A 19792-nucleotide genomic window follows, 5' to 3' on the forward strand; every position below is an offset into this window, starting at 1 on the left:
TCTGTTGAGGACGCGCACCATCGACAGCGCAGGTGCAGCGTGGACACAAACACCACAATAATTACTGCAATGGCTGTAAATTGACTTAACTTAGGTCAACTGAGTTTTGTAGTGTAGAAAAGACCTTAGTCACTAAGAGAATTTGCATGTGTATAATCAATGCAAAACCCCAATGTAGGATTTCTGCAGCAGGCAAAGCAGGCTTATACCATCCATCTTATTTCCATATGGGGCTAGATTAAATTGCTCCAGGATAAGTGTTTGCATGGGCATAACTACACTGATGCACTAATGCCAGCATGAATGTTTTCTTCCACTAGTATTGCAAAGTCTCAGCACAGCTGTGGCAGCAAAAGCCAGAACAAAATCTAGCTCATGTGTCAGAATTAACTAACTCTGATTGCCTGAAAGGCAGAAGTCGTCCTAGTCTTCACCCTCAAGATCCCAGACTGCAAGGATGACAGAACAATACCCCTCACCCAATTTTTACTCATGAACCAAGCAAGTTCAGCACAGCCAACAGTCATGATTTTAAGGGAAAAAAGCCCCATCTCCTGGAGTCCTATGATCTCGGCACAATTTTAAAAAAAGGCGAGTTTCTAGCTAAAATGATGGTGGAGAAAAGCTTGGACAACTGACCCCATAAGAGTCCAAGACACAGGAAATAAATAAAAACAACCCATTATTAAGATCTCATGATTTTTTTTGAACCATCCTCATCAGATTTGAGCACTCCAGGGGTTGGCAGATTCTCTCCAGAAGACATCATCTAGCTATTTAGAGTGTACGCTGTTCAGGGCAGGAACTGGCTCTCCCTGTACCTGTACAGGATCTGAGCTGAAATCTACAAGATGAAAGATTACAGTGGCTACCATAATACAGCTAAGAAAACAACAATCAATATGGAACCCCGTGGTATCATTTTTAATAGAGCAATGCAGTATTTTCAGAAGTATTTCATACCTGTTAGAAAAGAACAAAAATAATGGTTCTGCAATCAGTACATCTTAGCCAGGTCTACACTAGAAAAGGTTTGCCAGTGTAGCTATAACCAGAAAAACTTCCTAGTGCAGATGCATCATATACTGGCAAAAGAGGGCTTTTGCCAGTATGGCTTATATCAGTCAAAATCAGCTAGACCAGCAAACCCGCTTTCATGCCTGAATAACTGCGCCTGCCCTACGGTTTTGCTGGTATAGAAGAGATGTTAAATAATCAGTCCCTTAAGCTACATTACTATACCAGCAAAAGATTCTAATCTAGATCTGGCCTTCCAGTAGTATTACATTTGGGGAGGAAATTGCTGTAAAACTATTTCTATTTATTAGGTCTATTACGGCACCTCTCAGCCCCAGTCATGGATAGAGACCCCATGGTGCAAGGCGCTGTACAAAGAACAGAACAAGTCACTGCCCTAAAGCAATTCCAATCTACCCATCAGCAATGAGTGTGTGGAGTGGATTCCACTCATCTCCCCTGCTGTGACAATACCCTGAACTGCACGATAACCTTTAAATACACACAACAGTGCACAGGATGACTATGAGCCGCCAATGTGATATGGCCATCAAAAAAGCTAATGCGGTTTTAGGATGCATCAGGTGAGGTATTTCCAGCAAAGATAAGGAGGTGTTAGTACCGTTATATAAGGCGCTGGTGAGACCTCATGTGGAATACTGTGTGCAGTTCTGGTCTCCCATGTTTAAGAAGGATGAATTCAAACTGGAACAGGTTCAGAGACAGGCTACGGAATGATCCGAGGAATGGAAAACCTGTCTTAGGAATAGAAGACTGAAAGAGGCTTTTGGCTTGTAGCCTAACCAAAAGAAGATTGAGGGGATATTGCTTGCTCTTTAAATAGTATCAAGAAGTACATATTACGGAGAGGACAGAATGTTTAAGCTTAGTACCAATGGTGGACACAAAACAAGATGGACATAAACTGGAGTTTAGACTTGAAAATTAGATGAATGGTTTCTAACATTTAGAGGAGTTGAAGTTCTGGAACAGCCTTCCAAGGGAGTATGGGGGCAAAAGAATATCTGGCTTTAAGAAGCTAAGCTTAATAAATTATGGAGGGGTGGTATGATGGATAGCGCCAATTTGCAAAATGTGGCAATTGATATTTGATTATTCGCTGTGTCAGTCATTGCCCGTGGATCTGTGATGGGATGTTAGATGCTTGGGATTGAGTTACTACAGAGAATTCTTTCCTGGGTGCTGGCTGGTGAGTCTTGCCCACATGCTCAGGGTTTAACTGATCACCATATTTGGGGTCAGGAAGGAATTTTCCTCCAGGGCAGATTGGCAGAGGCCCTGGAGGTTTTTCGCCTTCCTCTGCAGCACGGGGCACAGGTCAGTTGCTGGAGGATTCTCTGCAGCTTGAGGTCTTCAAACTGCAATCCGGGGACTTCAATAACTCAGACATAGGTTAGGGGTTTGTTATAGAAGTGGATGGGTGAGATTCTGTAGCCTGCATTGTGCGGGAGGTCAGACTAGATGATCATAATGGTCCCTTCTGACCTTAAAGTCTATGAACTTTATTGTGTGTTATGGCGGCACCTAGACGTCCCAGCTCAGGTGTCAGGTGCTGCACAAATGTGCGGCCAGAGATGGGTGGGAGAAAGGATCTCCATTTTAAAGATGGGAACCCAAGGCCCAGAGAGATCATTTAACTTGCCCAAACAAGGTCATACAAGGAGTTGGTGGTTGAGCTGGGAATCGAAACCCAAATCTCATGAGTCCCAGCCCAGCGCCTTCAGTCCCAGACAATCCTTCCTCTGTGTTTGCTTAGGGGATTGGCAACCAGTGCTCTGGTATCCCCTCTGAAGGAATCGACTGACCGCTTTCAGGAATCTCTGGCCTGGTCAACTGGGGATTCACTTCCCAGCATGGTTGCTACTGCTGCAAATTCCCCACCGTAGACACCATTTGTACCAGGTTAACAGCACTGACGGAAACTGTGCTGCATGGTGTAACCCATGTACACATTAGGGGTCTGCATTAGTGCAGCTATCCCAGTGCCCGATATCTGCAATGTAGAGCAGGTATTTGTCTACACTGTCTACACCGCATGCACTCACCTCCTTGAGGGATGCCAAATGAAACTAATGCTTAATGCTTATTCACACTGGCATCACCAAGCCAAGGTTCAACCATGAAGCCCCAGTCCCTCTCCACTGAGATACGCATTAGTTCCAGTTTTATAGCTAGGAAAACTGAGGTACATAAAGTGGAAGAGTCTTGCTCAAAGACATAGAGGTAACTCAGGACATCCCAGCTCCCAGGTCTGAGCTCTGGATGCTACAACAGTCTGCCTCTTGGTAACTTGAGTAGCTACTCCTGACACTGGAGCCATAAAATTATAGAAAATTCGGCCTGGAAGGGATCTCGAGAGGTCATCTAGTTCAGCCCCCTGCACAGAGGCAGGACCAAGAATACCTAGACCATTTCTGGCAGGCGTTTTTTTTAACCTGCTCTTCAAAACCTGCAGCCACGGGCATTCCACCACCATCCTTTGGAAGCCTATTCCGGCATTTAACTAACCTTATAGTTGGAAAGATTTTCCTATTATCTAACCTAAATCTCCATTGCTGCAGATTAAATCCATTACTTTCTGTCCAACCCACAGTGGATATGGAGAACAACTGAGCACAGCCCTTACCATATTTGAAGACAGTTATCAAGTCCCTCTTTGATCGTCTTTGTCTCACAACTGAACATGCCCAATTTTTTCTTTTTTTTTTTTTTTTACCCTTTCCTCATAGATCAGGTTTTCTAAACCTGATATTTTGTTGCTTTCCCTGTGGACTCTCTCCAGTTTGTCCATATCTTGCCTGAAGTGTGGCACCCAGAAGTGGACACAGTCCCCCAACTGAGGCATTACCAGTACTAAACAGAGCAGGACAATTACCTCCCATGTCTTACACACAACATTCCCATTAACACACACCAGAATGATATTGGCCTTTTTCAAAATCGTATTGTATCATTGTTTCAGATTCAATTTGTGATCCACTATAACCCCCAGATACCTGTCAGCAATACTGTCACCTTGGCAGCTATTTCCTATTTTGTCTTGGAGGAGACAGTCGTTGGCTGGAGTGTTGTGCCCTTTCTTTCCTCCTTTGTTGCTTCTCTGTCTCATGAGCACGTCTGTTCTCCTCAAAGTGATCTGTGGCATCCCTGTGTTCTGTTCCATGCCAAATCCTCCCAGTTTGTTGGGTTGATGCCCCACTTTTTAAGATGTACTTTCAGTAGATCTTTGAAATTCATCCGCTGCCCTCCGCAAGCCCTTCTTCCCTGACTTAACTGAGAGAGGAGTACTTGCTTCGGGAGGCAAGCGTCAGGCATACATACACTGTGGCCAGCCCAGCGAAGTTGGTATTTCATGACCTATGCTTCTAGACTGCTGATGTTGGCTGCAGAGAGGATGCTGATGTTAGTGCGTTGGTCTTCCCCGCTGATGCTGAGAATCCTCCTGAGGCAGAGTTGCTGGAACCACTCCAGCCCCTTGAGATGTCATCTGTAGGTTACCCAGGTCTCAAATCCACAGAGAAGGGTGGGGGTGACAACTGCCTTGTACACCGAGATCTTGGTACCTTGATCCCTACACCGAAGACTCATTTGAGTAGTCTTCCAAAAGATGTACTGGCACAGCGGATCTTTTATTCAGTGTCTGTGTCAATGCTGGCTGTTTGGAAGAGGTGGCTGCCAAGGTACGGCAAATAGTCCCTATTTTCTAGGGTTTCTCTGCTGATGGTGATTTGTGGAGTATAAAGAGTAGTTTGTGCAGGTAAGAGCTGGTAGAGTACCTTGGTTTTCCCAACACTGAGAAACAGACGCAGACTGTGACAGGAATCTGCAAAAAGATTTAGGGTGCTTTGCCGGTCGGCCTTTGTGTGTTCAAGAATGACACAGTCATCTACATACTGAAAGTCAGAGATGCCAATTTTTGTGATTTTAGATTTTTTTTGAAGACATCAAAGATTGAGGAGTTAGCCATCCATATGATACTCAATCCAGATTCTGTCATGAAGACGGTCACAAATGAGAATCAGGATCACAGCAAGATAAATAGAGACGAGCAATGACACAGCCCTGCTTGACACGGTGCAAATGGTTCGGACTCTGAGCTGTTGCACAAAATGGTGGCAGTCATCTCATCATGGAGTAGTCTGTTGATTGAAATGATTTCTGTGGCCGAAACCTACATGGCACCATCCATAGGGCATCATGACTGATAGAGTAAAAGGCCTGGTTAGGTCGATGAATGCCATAAACAGTTCCTGGTGTTGCTCTCTGCACTTCTCTTGAATCTGTCGTGCCACGAAGATCATGTCAGTTGTGGCTCAGGATGGCCTGAAGCCACACTGTGATTCGGGGAGGAATTCCTCAGCAAGGGGAAGGAGAAAGGTTAGTAGGATCTGGGCAAGAATCTTCCGGTAATTGAGAGGAGAGCAATACTGCTGTATTTCCCACACAAAGATATGTCCCCTTTCTTGAATATTGTAACGATGCTGGCATTCTTAAAGTCAGGTGGAATTTCTTTGCAGGTCCAGATTTTGTCAAGGAGTTAGCAAAGTTTGTGTTGGAGCATTGTTTCACCAGCTTTAAAAACTTCAGCTGCGATGCTGTCTGGGCCTGGTGCCTTGTGATTTTTTGTCTGGGTGATGGCATGCCAGACTTCCTCCGAAAGATGGGGGATCAGCAAGGTGTTCCCATTGCTGAGCGTTGTGGAATAAACTCGATGGTGTCTTCAGAGACCGTGGATTCGCGGTTTAGTAGGCTCTCAAAGTGCTCCTTCCAGAGTTGTTTAATGGCTGCATTGTCCTAGAGAAGGGTGAAGCCATCCTGAGAATGTAAGGGGATTGGGCCTTTGGAGCTTGGCCCATATATAGCTTCCGTTGCTTGAAAGAAGCTTCTCATGTCATCCTAGTCTACGAAACCCTAGATCTCAGAGGCCTTCTCTTGTCACCACTTGTCTTTGATGTCACGTAGCCACCTTTGGACTTTGGTTTTAAACAGGCAATAGGCCTCATGTTTTTGTTTGTTAGAGGAATCATTTTGCCACTTACAAAATGCACCTTATAGTCATTTCATCTAGATCACATTTCCCTAGTTTGCTATTGAGACTGTCATGAAGGCCTGTGTCAAAAGCCTTACTAAAAATCAAGATACATCACATCTACTGCTTCTCCCCTATCTACTAGGCCAGTGACCCTAATCTGTTCTTGACAATTCCACGTTGGCTATTAATCATCACCCTATGCACCATCCTCCAGGTGCTTACAAATTGATTAATAGTTTGTTCCAGTATCTTTCCAGGTATCCAAGTTTGGCTGACTTGTCTAATTCCCCAGGTCTTCTTTGTTCCCTTTCTGTTTTCCCTTCTTGAGTCCATTCACACCTCACCCCTACTCCATGAGTTCTGGAAGATAATTGCTAATGGCTCTGAGACTGTTCCTGAAATACCCTACTATGAACTTTATCAGGCCCTGCTGCCTTGAATATATCTGACTCAGCGGTCCCCAACGCAGTGCCAGCAGGCACCATGGGGGCATCTTAATGTGCCCACATCCTGGCCCCCGGGAGAGCACCCGCTGAAATGCCGCTGAATTTCAGCGGCATTTCGGCGGGGACGCCTCTTGATGACACTGCTTGTCGCCAACAAGTGATGTAATCGAGAGGCGTCGCTCCCGAATTTCGGCAGCATTTCGGCAGGTGCTCCACCGCCGCAGTGGTCCTTCGTCTGGCACCCGCCAGACGAAAAGTTTGGGGACCACTGATCTAACTTATCTAAATACTCTTTAACCTGTTATTTCCTTATTTTGGCTTGTGTTCCCTCCCCCTTGTTGCTAACATTAATTGTGTTAACTATCTGGTTACAATTACAATATATCTTTCTAGTGAAGACTGAAGCAAAATAGACATTAAACACCTCAGCCCTCTTGATATCGTCCGTTATTAGCTCTCCTTCCCTGCTAAGTAGAGAATCTATGCTTTCATCCGCCTTTCTCTTGCTCCTAATGTATTTAAATAACCTCTTATTGCCTGTTATTTGTGCCTTAGCCTTTCTGATTTTGACCCTACATCCTTGTGCTATTCCTTTGTACTCCTCTTGGCAATTCATCCATATTCCCACTTGTTGCAGAATTCCCATCTTGTACCGCCAGCCCAATACTCTATGATGCCACTGTAGTTACATGCACTTCTACAACATTGACAGAGCTGAGGGGTGGGGAAATTCAGGGCAGAAATGGCAGGAGAGGCTGCAAGTTAGGATTGAAGCAGCAGTGCCGTGGGAGTGTGTAGACAGGGCTGGAAGAGCAAGGAGTGCTGCTGGCTGAGGTTTAGCAGAGCAGTAGCACTTGTCACCCAGGCATAGAGCAGACATTAGTATATCCTCACTTTCACAGATGATAAATTCCCAGGCTTGAGCCTTCCTAGGGAAGGCAGTGCTGGGTATACAGCTATGCCGGCCACCCACCCCCTGCTGCAGAGGAACCAGGAGCACAAAGGAGGAGGAAAACAATCCCACAAAGCAGGATTAGGCACTAATACAAGCAGGCCGCACTCTCGGGTTTCACTAAGTAAATGACATTGGATGACTGAAACCAGAGCTGAGGATCAGGGTCTGGATTTTCCTCAGTTCAGGGTTGAGATTTCCAGAATCAGGGACCTAACAGGAGGCACCTAAATCAGCAGCCTGATTTACAGCAGTCACTGGGAGCTGCGGAGACACAGCATCTCTGAAAATTAGATCCTCCCCTTGCAAAAAGCCAGTGCAAAGACCTCTCCCCACTTAAATCCATAATCTCTGAGCTGAGGAACAAAAGGGCACTTACGGGCTAAGAGCTACCACAGTACAGGTCAAAATGCAACCAGGGGAGATGTAATCCTGTAGCACCCAGAGTGAGGGGAGGGATAAGATCCCAGTTCAGGTGCAAGATGCAGAGCAGGTAGGGTATGTAACCCATTGCACTAATACAGATTTACTAGAACCATCATACAGGGAGGAAGCACAGGCTGGGAGTCAGGAGTTCTATTCTCAGCCTTGACCTTTGGCAAGTCTCTCCATTTCTCCTCCCACTTCACGTCCATTAGTTGGTTGGCTGTTTGGAGCAGACACCATCCCCTAGAGGGTTCATCTACACTGCAATAAAAACCCAGAGTCTCAGAACCTAGGTCAACATGGGCTTGGGCTGCAAGGCTAAAAAATAGCAGTGTAGACATTCTGGCTTGGGCTGAACCCTGGGCTTGGAAAACCCGCTGTAAGGGGTGGGTCCCAGATCCTGGACTCCAGCCCAAGCCCAAACAAACAACTACCAGCTGCAGGTCTTTTATTACAGTGCAGACTTACCTTATGTGAATGCACCACATCTAACATGATGGGGTCACATCTCAGTTGCAGCCTCTAAACACCAATGGAATGTTATATATTTGTAAAGTGTTTTTAGCTCTCCAGATGAAAAGCACTAGATAAGAGCTAGAGGGTTGTGTACATACACCGCTCTAGCTCTTGCCTACTGATTTTCATCTGGAGATCTCACAGCACTCTACACAAATGGTCAGTCTCATTACATGACATCAGTGTCATAACAGAGGCACAGGGAGGGGAAGCAACTTGTCCAAGGTCACCCAGCAGGCCCGTCGCAAAGCTGCGAACAGAACCCAGGTCTCCTGAGGCTCTATCCGTCAGGCTGCAGAGAGAGGATGAGCAAGAGGAAAGGAGTAGAGCTGTCCCGTGAAAGGATCTTGACATCCAGAATTACAGGTTTGAATGACAACCAAGAACAGACCCCCACTGGCATGATCCTCCAGCCTTGGGAAATCTGTACAGTGAAGATGCCAGAGGCACTATCAATACTTTACTTTCAGTGAAACAAGGGATGAGTGCGCCAAGCCCCCTGATTTCCCTGAGCCAGCAGGTCAGTCTTCCCTACCCCATGCCAGAGCTAATATTAGCTTGTCTACTTAAAGATTCAATAGACTGTGGGGGAGGGAGTGACACTTCTCCCAAGGAATTTGGTTTCTATTTGCCTGTCTCCTCACCCTTCAGTCTTGAAGCTTTGCTAAGTAAGGAAGATTTGGAAGGAGGGAAAAGAAGAGCAAGAAATCCATGCTGCTGCTAAAATAAGTGGGAGCAAGGGCTGTAGCTGGCGTGGATCAAAGCTGACATATGTCAGCTGAGACCTTCTGGGATGTAATGGAGGGAAAATGTCCCAACTGTTATCATAGATTATCAGGGTTGGAAGGGACCTCAGGAGATCATCTAGTCCAACCCCCTGCTCAAAGCAGGACCAATCCCCAAATGGCCTCCTCAGGGATTGAACTCACAACCCTGGGTTTAGCAGGACAATGCTCAAACCACTGAGCTATCCCTCCCCCCTCTTAGCATAGTTAAGCACTAGAACAGGTTACCAATAGGGATGTGGAACCCCTGTCATCAGAGATTTTTAACGTCAGGGATTCTGTAGGCTTACTTGGCCTGCCTCAGCACAGGAGACTGGACCAAATGACCTCCTGAGGTCCCATCCAGCCCTGCATTTCTATGATTTGATGACTGTCAACGGCACAAAGGGCAGGTAGGTGCCCCATGATGCTACAGCCCTACTCCCCTAACACCTTGCATTAGAGCAGGGGTTGGCAACCTTTCAGAAGCGGTGCGCCGAGTCTTCATTTAGTCATGCTAATTTAAGGTTTCACGTGCCAGTAATACATTTTAATGTTTTTAGAAGGTCTCCTTTCTATAATTCTGTAATATATAACTAAACTATTGTTGTATGTAAAGTAAATAAGGTTTTTAAAATGTTTAAAAAGCTTCATTTAAAATTAAATTAAAATGCAGAGCCCCCCAGACCGGTGGCCAAGACCCGGGCAGTGTGAGTACCACTGAAAAATCAGCTCGTGTGCCGCCTTTGGCACTAGTGCCATAGGTTGCCTACCGCCAAAGAGCTTAACATTGATTTGGCCTCACAACTCCCTCGTGCCGGAGAAAAATCCCATTACCTCCATTTTACAGATGGGAGAAACTGAGGCACAGAGCAGGGAAGCAACTTGTTCAAGGTCACCCAGGAAGTCAGTGGCCAAGCCAGGATTAGAACTCAGGGGGTCCTGGCACCCAGCCCACAGCTGCGCCCAACAGGCTATGGTCTGGTTTAGTAGAGGAAGGTGGGTGAGCATTATCTTCTCTTTATAGATGGGTTAGAGTAAAAGCTTTTTGGGACAGGGGCTGCCTCTCACCAAGAAGGGGAAGTGACCTGTCTGATGTCACATACCCAACTTGGTGACTGAAACAGAACCCAGGAGTCTCATCTCTCAAATGGCTCTAATCACTACACATCACTCCTTCATCTCTAGATCTCAAAGTGCTTTACAGAGGAGGTCAGTATCCCTGTCTCCCCATTCAACGCACAGGGAAACAGACACAGAGACGGGAAGTGACTTGCCCAAAGACCCCCAGCTGGCCAGTGACAGAGTTGGAAATAGAATTCAGGGCTGCAAGTCCCAGTCCAGTATCCTACTTACCAGGCCACAGGGCCTCTCACTGTATTAACAACTATGTAAAGGGAGATTTTCCAGAAGCATCAAAGGGATTTTTAGGTGCACAAGAGTCATTCAAAGTCAATATGACTTGGGTCCCTACATCCCTGGGGTACTTTTGATCACCTCCTTCCTTATTGCTTGGTTGTTTATTAACCCATACAGCTAATCAGAAGTATTTTAGTTTTTAATGAAAAGTGTGTGAGATGACTAGATTGCTAACAGAATTTTTGCAAAAATAACTACTTACAAAAAATATTTAAAGAAAGAGCCTATGGGGAGGGGGGAATAACTCTCTCAATCACACTTCTGCCAATCCCTTTAGCTCAGGCGAGTGCAAGTATTAACGAGTGCTGCGGTCCATTTCAGGGATGGGATGACTAAAGCAGCATCGTTAAGTCAGTTAATATGTTCTTCAGCTCATTTTTCAGTTATAGATTCATAAGATTGTGATCATCTAGTCTGGCCTCCTGAATAGCACAAGCCCAAGAACTGCCCCGAATTAATTCCCATCTGAACTAGAGCTTTTCTTCAAGGCTTGAGGAGTTTTTAAAAGATAAAAATCTAACCATTATACGGCTCTGGTCCATTCCAACTGTCCCACTACCACACCTGGCTGATAAGACATTTCCAAAAGTTTGGGCAGCAAATGGTTCAGGCACCGGACAGGAACTCAAAAGACCCAGGTCCAATTCCCAGCCCAAATCACTTGGTCTCTCTGTGCCTCAGTTTCTCTTCTAAAGGTTAACAGTTATTTTTTTCTCCCACCTTTGTCTAAGGAATTGAGGCCAAGGACTTTGTCACACTAGAGGCATGTTGGGTTGGTTTAGAGTTTGTGTGTGTTTAGTCTGCAGAAGACGGCAGGGTGGGGGGTAACAGTTTAAGTACACAAAAGTTTGTTAGAAGGAGGAAAGAGAAAAAATTATTCTTAACTTCTGAGGATAGGACAAGAAGCAATGAACTTAAATTGCAGCAAGGGAAAAACTTCCTGTCAGAGTAGTTAAGCACTAGAATAAACTGCCTAGGGAAGCTGTGGAATCTCCATCACTGGATATTTTTAAGAGCAGGTTAGACAAACACCTGTCAGCGATGGTCTAGATAATACTGAGTCCTGCCTTGAGTACAGGGGACTGAACTAAAAGACCTCGAGGTCCTTTCCAGTCCTATGATTCTACGTATAGTACTGATCACAATGGGGCCCTGATCTAGTTGGGGCTTCTAGGGACTGTTATGATGCAAATCATAAAATAGGAGAATTATGACTGCTTCACATCAGCACATGATCATAAGCACAAAACCATAGAACTCAGATGCTTAGACTGGCTACCTAAACTAGTCTACAAAAAAAGCCCCTCCACCCGATGCTAATCAAGAGTAAACTGATTGATAAACTCATTGCCAAAATAGCATCCTCATTGTTGCTTCAGTGTGTCACAGCAGCAAATTGAGACCTTGATCAAGGTCCTGTCACACTGGGCATTGCACAGACTGTGTGAGGACCACACCCTGCCCGTAAAGAGCCCCCAATCTAAACAGACCAGACAGATAAGGACTGATTATCATCCCTGTTTTACAGTGTAAAGCCCTGATCCTACCAGCACTTACGCACGTTTAATTTTACCTCCATGAGTCACCGTTAGGCACATGATAAGAAGCATTTGCAGGATCAGGGCCTAACAAACAAAAACTAGGCAGACAGACAATGGATGGGAATGGAAAAGAGAGGCCCAGAAAAGGCAAACAGGACATCAGTGGCAGAGCTGGGAAGAAAACTAATGTCTCCCAGGTCTCAGGTTGGTGCCCTACCCACTAGACCACAAAGCCACTCTGATGGAGAACTGTGCAGCTCACTGGCTGATGAGCTAGACCATTAAGAGGAGAGATTTTTGGCAGTCAAAGTATGTAAGCAACTAACTGAGCAGAGAGCTGGATTCAGAGATCTTAACAGAGGCAGACATGCAGCTGCAGGCTATGAAAAAGCTTATCAGCTGCATTTGGAATTTACTCAAGTAGTTTGGGTTTTGTTTAACTAATTCCATGACTTTTTTTTGTAATTAAAAAAAAATGAATGAATGAGATTATGTGCTTGTGATCTCCAAAACCAGGGAAATCTGTAGCATTGGCAGTGATGCTCCTCAGAGTTAAAGGGACATCATCAATATAAGATTAGTCTCCAAATTTAGGGTTAGCAGGATTTTTTGTTTTTTTTAAAGTGGCATTATTAGTTATACAGCACCAGAAGGCATCTCATGTGCTCTGCAGTATTAAGATGCCAACACCTCTGCCCTCGCTTGAAGGCATCCTGATTTAAGTAGACAACCTTACAGATAAGAGATCAGGATGGGGTTACAATGGAGCAGTGATTAAGCAGTGGAGTTTGTTTCATTACCTCCACAATTTCAATTTTTTTTTTTTTTTAATATACATACATAAAAATACACACACATGGTTTTTCAGTTATTTGGAGAAGGCTTTCAGAAGGTGAGAAGGGAGAAATATCATTTATTTGCAAAGAAGTGTTGCCTATTCTTGCCATTTGAATCACGAGTCTTGTGATAACTGTTGTTAAAAAAGCCCCGATCCTGTAGTCAGGAGGTTACATGAGACTCTATCACTTCTAGCCCTTGTGGTTGCAGAGAAAAGCTTGAAAACATGACCCCTAATGGCAAAACAAAAACGAAGTATACCACACACACCACAGAAGGCAAATAAACAGAACCCAACAGTGCAGCCTACTGGGTAGGTTACTGGACTGGGACTCAGGAGTCTGCTCTATTCCTGGCTATGCCACTGATTTGCTGAGTGATTCAGGCAAGTCACTACCCAGCTGTGTGCCTCAGTTTCCCTGTCTGTATAATGATACCTCCTTTGCAAAGCACTCTGAAATCTAAGTGTTGAGTTCTGTTAATTTGCCTCCCAATTTCATTTCATATTTTTTTAAAAACACATTCATGGGACTATTCATAACAGTAAAAAGTTTAGTTTGTGCATAAGGGTTTATACGATCAGGGCCTTGAGTGCTTTTGAAAACCCACAAATGGATTTCTGGGTGGCTTCAGAAAATCCAAACAAACAGTTGTCTAAGGGGCATGAGAACCAGAAAGTGAAAGTAACTAAAAACAAAAGAGAAACAGACCAGCCTATGTAAACATACACACATGGAGCAGTAGTGATGACAGGTCAATATTTCTTAAAATTCTTTCAACCCATCTGACATCCTATAATTTCTGAGTGACAGCCAGGGATTTATTGAGAATAGAGTATTTTTGTCTTCACAGTTAACACATTACATCTGGGCAACTTCTGCTTTGCTATTGCTGGCTTAAAAATAACAAAGCCACCATTTTCAAAAGCAATGAGTCATTTTGTGGGACCAAACTTAAAGCGCTCTAAAAGGAGGTTGAATTTCAGAGTCTCAAGTACCTGCCATAGCCACAATGGAGCTATGACAGTTTACACCAGCTGAGGATCTGGCCCAAGGTGTTTCAAGTTGGGCACACAAAAACAGAAGCATCAAAAAAAAAAACCCACCAGCCATTTGGGGAGGGGGAGGAAAAAGGGGAAATCTACACTCAGAAATAGATAACTCATATGAAACTCTCCATTGATGTGAATAATTAACCTGAAGGAGTTGAGTTTGGATTGTCCAGCACTTCAAAATCACAGAGCTAGGGAAGGGGGAGGGAAAATACATGGATTAACAATGTTTGGCTTAACTGGGTGTTCAGGAATAGCTCACAAAAGCTCCCCAACTTGCAATCTGACCTCTCCACGCAAATCCCAACCCAAAAATGTGGTTCCACATGGGTGCAGAGAACCACCTGCTCAACATAGACCAAAAGATCAGGTCAAAGCACAAGCAAGAGACAGAAGTGGTAATGATACTACATCCTACATTTGCTTCAGACTGAAAGCTCTCTGTGGCAGAAAACACTTCTTTAAATTATCTCTGCAAAGTGCCAGGTGCTGCATGCGCCCCCACAAGATTCTGCTCACTCAGCCAAGTTGTTATATTTTTTTAAGGAGGAATATTTATAATTCCAGTTATGACGACAGAGGAAAGAGTAAATCAAGTACCATTTTCCACTGAGAGCCTTGCAAGATTTGCTGTATAAATTTGCTGAATTAATCCATCTAGATGGGAATGGAGAGAAGGGTTGTTTTGGGATGAAGTTGGAATCAGAAACTTTTGCTTTTAAGTGTTTTGGTTTGCTCAGCACCAGGGTTGTCAGCTGAAGCCACCATGAACACGGCCAAAGATTCAGGCTCCTCAGCAAATATAAACTAGAACTAGGATGACCCTGGTTAAAACAAGATTAGAGGCGAGACCTTTATCTCAAAGGTAGAAACTTACCCCCTTTAACACAGCTATCAACATGCCTCCTTTGACCAGAAATTCACTGACTTATTACTGTACGGAGTAGGCTAATTTTAAAAGGTGCCCAAGAATTACATTATAGCATCAAGCAGGTTACACATTCTACCTTATAGACTCACAGATGTATTAGAGCATAAGCTTTCGTGGGTGAATACTCACTTCGTCAGACGCAGTGGGTATTCACCCACAAAAGCTTATGCTCCAATCCATCTGTTAGTCTATAAGGTGCCACAGGACTTTCTGTTGCTTTTTACAGATCCAGACTAACACGGCTACCCCTCTGATACTTGACATTCTACCTTAAGGTCCTTAGCTGGCCCCCATTATTGTAGTATCTGAGGACCTCACAATCTTTACCACATTTATCCTCCCAAACCCTCTGTGAGGAAGGATGACCCTCATTTTACAGTTGGGGACCCTCAGGCACAGATGAACTAAGGCCCAGATGCTCAAATGTATTTAGGCTTTTAACTTCCATTGATTTCCTAAGTGACATGCCTAAGGGTACAGAGGAAGTCTGCGGCAGGGCAGGGAATTAAGCCAATCTCCCAAGTCACAGATTAGTGTCCTGATTACGGGGCCATCCTTCCTCGCAAGTTATTCCTAGATTGTTAAAATTATTTCCTGATCTTGTGCCATAAGGAAAGTTATTGCAGATTCTGACTGTCCCGTTTCGTACAATCAGAGTCAACAAGGCTTCTGACACAGTGGGCTCCTGTTCCCTTTCCTCCCTCCCCCCTACCCAAAAAATATGGTAATTGAGAACCTGTATTGCTGAATCAATGAACGTTACAAACAGAGTCTTTCGTTCTGTTTAAGAGAGAGCTCAGAGATCTGGCTATCTTATTTTGGAAGGCAGCCTCAGATTCTGCATAATGAAACCTATTTTATTGAATGCTAGAATGTACTCACAGATGAAGCATGGGGTTGGGAGCCAGGAATTTCCCTGGCGTCCAACTTGCTGTGTGGTCTTTCTTGAGCTACATAAAAGTGGGGTTTTCAGAGTACCCCAGGAGAGTTAGGAGCCCAGATGCTATTAAATTTGCATTTTTCCATCCCCTTAAGCCCCATAAAAGTCCACGTCCTCTCTGATTCAATCCCTCCAAAACATGGGGTGTCTGAAGAGGAACATTTATCCAGAACTTAATGTATGATATGGAATCTTTTCCACAGACTACAATCTGCTTTGACTCAGATCCGTTAACTGGCAAGTCACATTATGGCTCCTAGAATTCAGGAAGTGAGAAGTCAGCAGCCCAGGAGATTAAAAAGAGAGAGACTCGGCAGAGATATGTGCTGTTTAACATCTGAAGAGTCAAAACAAGATAAACTCCAGTAATTGAGGCTTCGGAAAACATGCTCTCTGCAAACCTTCCTAGTTACATTAAGGTCTCAAACTCACCACAGTAACAAGACTGAGGGCAGGGCAGGGCTGATTCCTTCTCCTCCCCCCAAAGATGGAAGCAAATGAATAAAATCTTTATATACGTAGAAAGCATGTACCCCAAATGTAGTAAGTATGTGGGGGTAGAGAAGATAGTATACTTGGAAAATAATTATATTGCACAAACTGCATCGTCCAAACTCCATAAGGCACTACCCACCAAGCGGGGGGGAAGGGAAGGGAGATACTTTATCAACAGTGGGATAACAGCCCCTCCTCCAACTTACTTTCCGTGCATGATCCACCCAGCCCGTTGCATTCCCTCATCTTAAGGGGAGCGTGAAAGGCCTTCCCCACCCCGCAGGCTCAGAAGTGGCGCCGGCCAGCCCACGTAACCTCGCCAGACTCCCAGCTTTTGCCTTGCAAACGCTTCCAGCCTCTCTGCTTTTTGCAAACGGGAGAGCCGATGGATCTCCCCCCTCCCCCCTTGGCAAACAAACTTTGCAAAACCCACCCTGCCAAAGTGAAGACCAGGGCGTGGAAAAGATAAAGGAGGAGGGGGGGGGATAATTAACGCTTTCTTTGACCGTTTCAAGCCCAGGCGCCATCAAAGGCAATAGGCAGAGAGGGACCGACTGCAAAATGACCCCCCTTCCCCACCCCAATGAATCAGTTTCTTGTAAACTCTTCAGGGGGGGGAGGACACTGGCTGAAATGCACCAAAGCCCGTTTGAATCCGTTAGTCATGGCAAGGGAGGGGGCCGGGGGGAGCGCTGCAGAAACCCCCCCTCCCTTTTTAAAAGTTACTTCCACACACAAAAGAGAGGGAGAAATCGAGAACTCCCCCACCCCCCCTTAACAGAGAGAGGGGGGCTCCCCACCCCACCCCCTTATCAGAGACGAGGGGGGCTCCCACCCCACCCCCCTTAACAGAAGAGGGGGGCGTTGTTTTCCTCTCCCTCTCGCGGGGGCGGGAGCAGCGCCTGGCGAACCCCACCTGCAGCCAACACTCGCCAAAAGCCGCAAATCGCTTCTCCTCAGGGCGCCGCTGCCACCCCGCCCCGCCCGGCGGCGAGCGAGCCGAGCCCGAGCCGAGCCCGAGCCGAGCCCGAAGCCCGGGGCGGCGAGCCCCCCGCCCCCGACACACTCACCCTCGCCCTCACCTGTGGAAGAGCTGGAGGGGGAGCGGGCTCCTGCGGCCTCTCGCCTGCGCCCTCCCGTCCCCTCCAGGCGCCGCGGCCACGCGCGCCCTGCCCATGACGTGCCCGCCGCCCGCGCGAGAGCCTGGTCCAGTCCCGGCAGTCGACCGCGGAGAAGCCGATGGCGCGCGCGAGGCCTCAGCCGCCGCCGGGGGGCAAGGGCGGGGCCAGAGGGGCGGGGCGGCTCCGGCCAGAGGCCACGCCCCACCCTGCTGGCCGTCGCAGCCGCGCGGCGTCGTTCCTGGGGGGGGGCTCGCGGGGCGGAGAGGGCAGGCTGAGGCGGGAAAGAGGTGGGGGATAAATGGATAGACGCGGGATCAACTGATCACAGGGATCGATTGATGAATCCAGTAGCGGGAGACAGGATCAATAGAGACAGAGAAAGATGCGCCGATAGCTGGACAGAGACGGGGGGGGTCAGTAGATCTATAGATACAGGCTCGGTAGAGAGATAAGGTGTATGAGGATCGATAGATACAGGATCAGTAGAGAGATGAGGTGTATGAGGACAATAGATACAGGATTAATAGAAAGATGAGGATGGATAGATACAGGATCAATAGAGAGGAGGAGTACGAGGATCAATAGATACAGGGATCAATAGAGAGAATGAGGTGTATGAGGCTCAACAGATACAGGGATAATAGAAAGATGAGGATGGATAGATACAGGGATCAATAGAGAGAGGAGGAGTACGAGGATTGATGATACAGGGATCAGTAGAGAGAGAGTATGAAGATCAATAGATACAGAGATCAATAGAGAGATGAGGTGTATGAGGGATCAATAGATACAGGGTTAATAGAAAGATGAGGAGTATGAGATCAGTAGATACAGGATCAACAGAAAGATGAGGTGTATGAGCTCAACAGATACAGGGTAATAAGAAAGATGAGATGGATAGATACAGGGATCAATAGAGAGAGGAGGAGTACGAGATCGATAGATACAGGATCAATAGAGAGATGTGTATGAGGATCGATAGTACAGGGATCAGTAGAGAGATGAGTATGAAGATCAATAGATACAGAGCATCAACTAGAGAGATAGGTGTTGAGGATCATAGAACAGGATAAGAAGATAGATGGATAGATATAGGATCAATAGAGAGGATGAGTACGAGGATCAATAGATACAGGATCAAAGAGAGTGGGTGTATGAGGATCAACAGATACAGGGATAATAGAAGATGAGGATGGATAGATACAGGATCAATAGAGGAGAGGAGGAGTACGAAGGATCGATAAGATACAGGGATCAATAGAGAGATGAGTATGAAGATCAATAGATACAGAGATTCAATAGAGAGATGAGGTGTATGAGGATCAATAGATACAGGATTAATAGAAAGATGAGGATGGATAGATACAGGGATCAATAGAGAGAAGGAGTACGAGGATCGATAGATATAGGATCAATAGGAGATGAGGAGTATGAAGATCAATAGATACAGGGATAATAGAGAGTTGAGGAGTATGAGGATCAATAGCAGGGCCACCTAGAGGATTCAGGGGCCTGGGGCAAAGCAATTTCAGGGGCCCCTTCCATAAAAAAGTACAATACTATAGAATCTATATCTCGTGGGGCCCCTGTGGAGCCCAGGGCAAATTTCCCCACTTCCTTCCCCAGCCAGGTGGCCCTGAGAAATAAACATTTAAAAACCTTCCACATCTTGGCACAAACCCAGTTTGAGAAAACTTCTTGTCAAGTCGCCTTTACGAGGTATCACTGTTCTCAGTATCAGCTAGTGCTAAAGGCCTAAGCTCATTAAAGGTTGGAACATATTTTCTGTCAAACTTTTTGGGATCAAAAACTAGAGGGTTTTATAAAGCAGAAAAAAACCACGACAATGTCTGCTTCTTTCTCAAAATTTGTTGTGTTTTTTTTTTAATTGAAAAGCTGAAATTAGTCTGCCAAAACCTGAACATGTTTTGGGGTTTCAGAAGTGTGTGGCCAATATTTGCTGCTTGCTGTGTTTGATTGTTTAAAGAAACAATAAAATTCTACTTAAAAAAAATCCAAAACTTTTGAACCACCTCAGCTTGTGACCAAATGCCTGAGCCCATCCAGTCACAGATTTTTCCAGATTTCTGATACTCTGCTGGCCTCTTGACTCATATCTGTCTCCATAAACTTTGGTTCATTTAGGTTAGAACATAAGAATGGCCATACTGGGTCAAACCAAAGGTCCATCCAGCCCGTATTCTATCCTACAAGAGTGGCTAATGCCAAGCTGCCCCAGGAGGGATGAACCTATCAGGTAATGGATTCAAGTGAGCCTTTCTA

At 45.6% G+C, this 19792-nt stretch overlaps 1 protein-coding gene across 1 annotated transcript in view; it reads right to left on the reverse strand.

Moving 5' to 3' along the window:
- Window positions 1-17599, reverse strand: part of CERS2 (ceramide synthase 2) — a 61399-nt gene extending 43800 nt beyond the window's left edge. Inside the window, exon 1 of the mRNA XM_032767958.2 lies at window positions 17471-17599. Within this exon, the coding sequence (XP_032623849.1) occupies window positions 17471-17565 (95 nt within the window). The 5' untranslated portion in view covers window positions 17566-17599. The remainder of the gene's footprint in view (window positions 1-17470) is intronic.
- Between the last annotated feature and the right edge of the window lie 2193 nt (window positions 17600-19792).

The sequence above is a fragment of the Chelonoidis abingdonii genome, chromosome 11 (assembly GCF_003597395.2).
Source record: "Chelonoidis abingdonii isolate Lonesome George chromosome 11, CheloAbing_2.0, whole genome shotgun sequence".
Classification (NCBI taxonomy): Eukaryota; Metazoa; Chordata; order Testudines; family Testudinidae; genus Chelonoidis; species Chelonoidis abingdonii.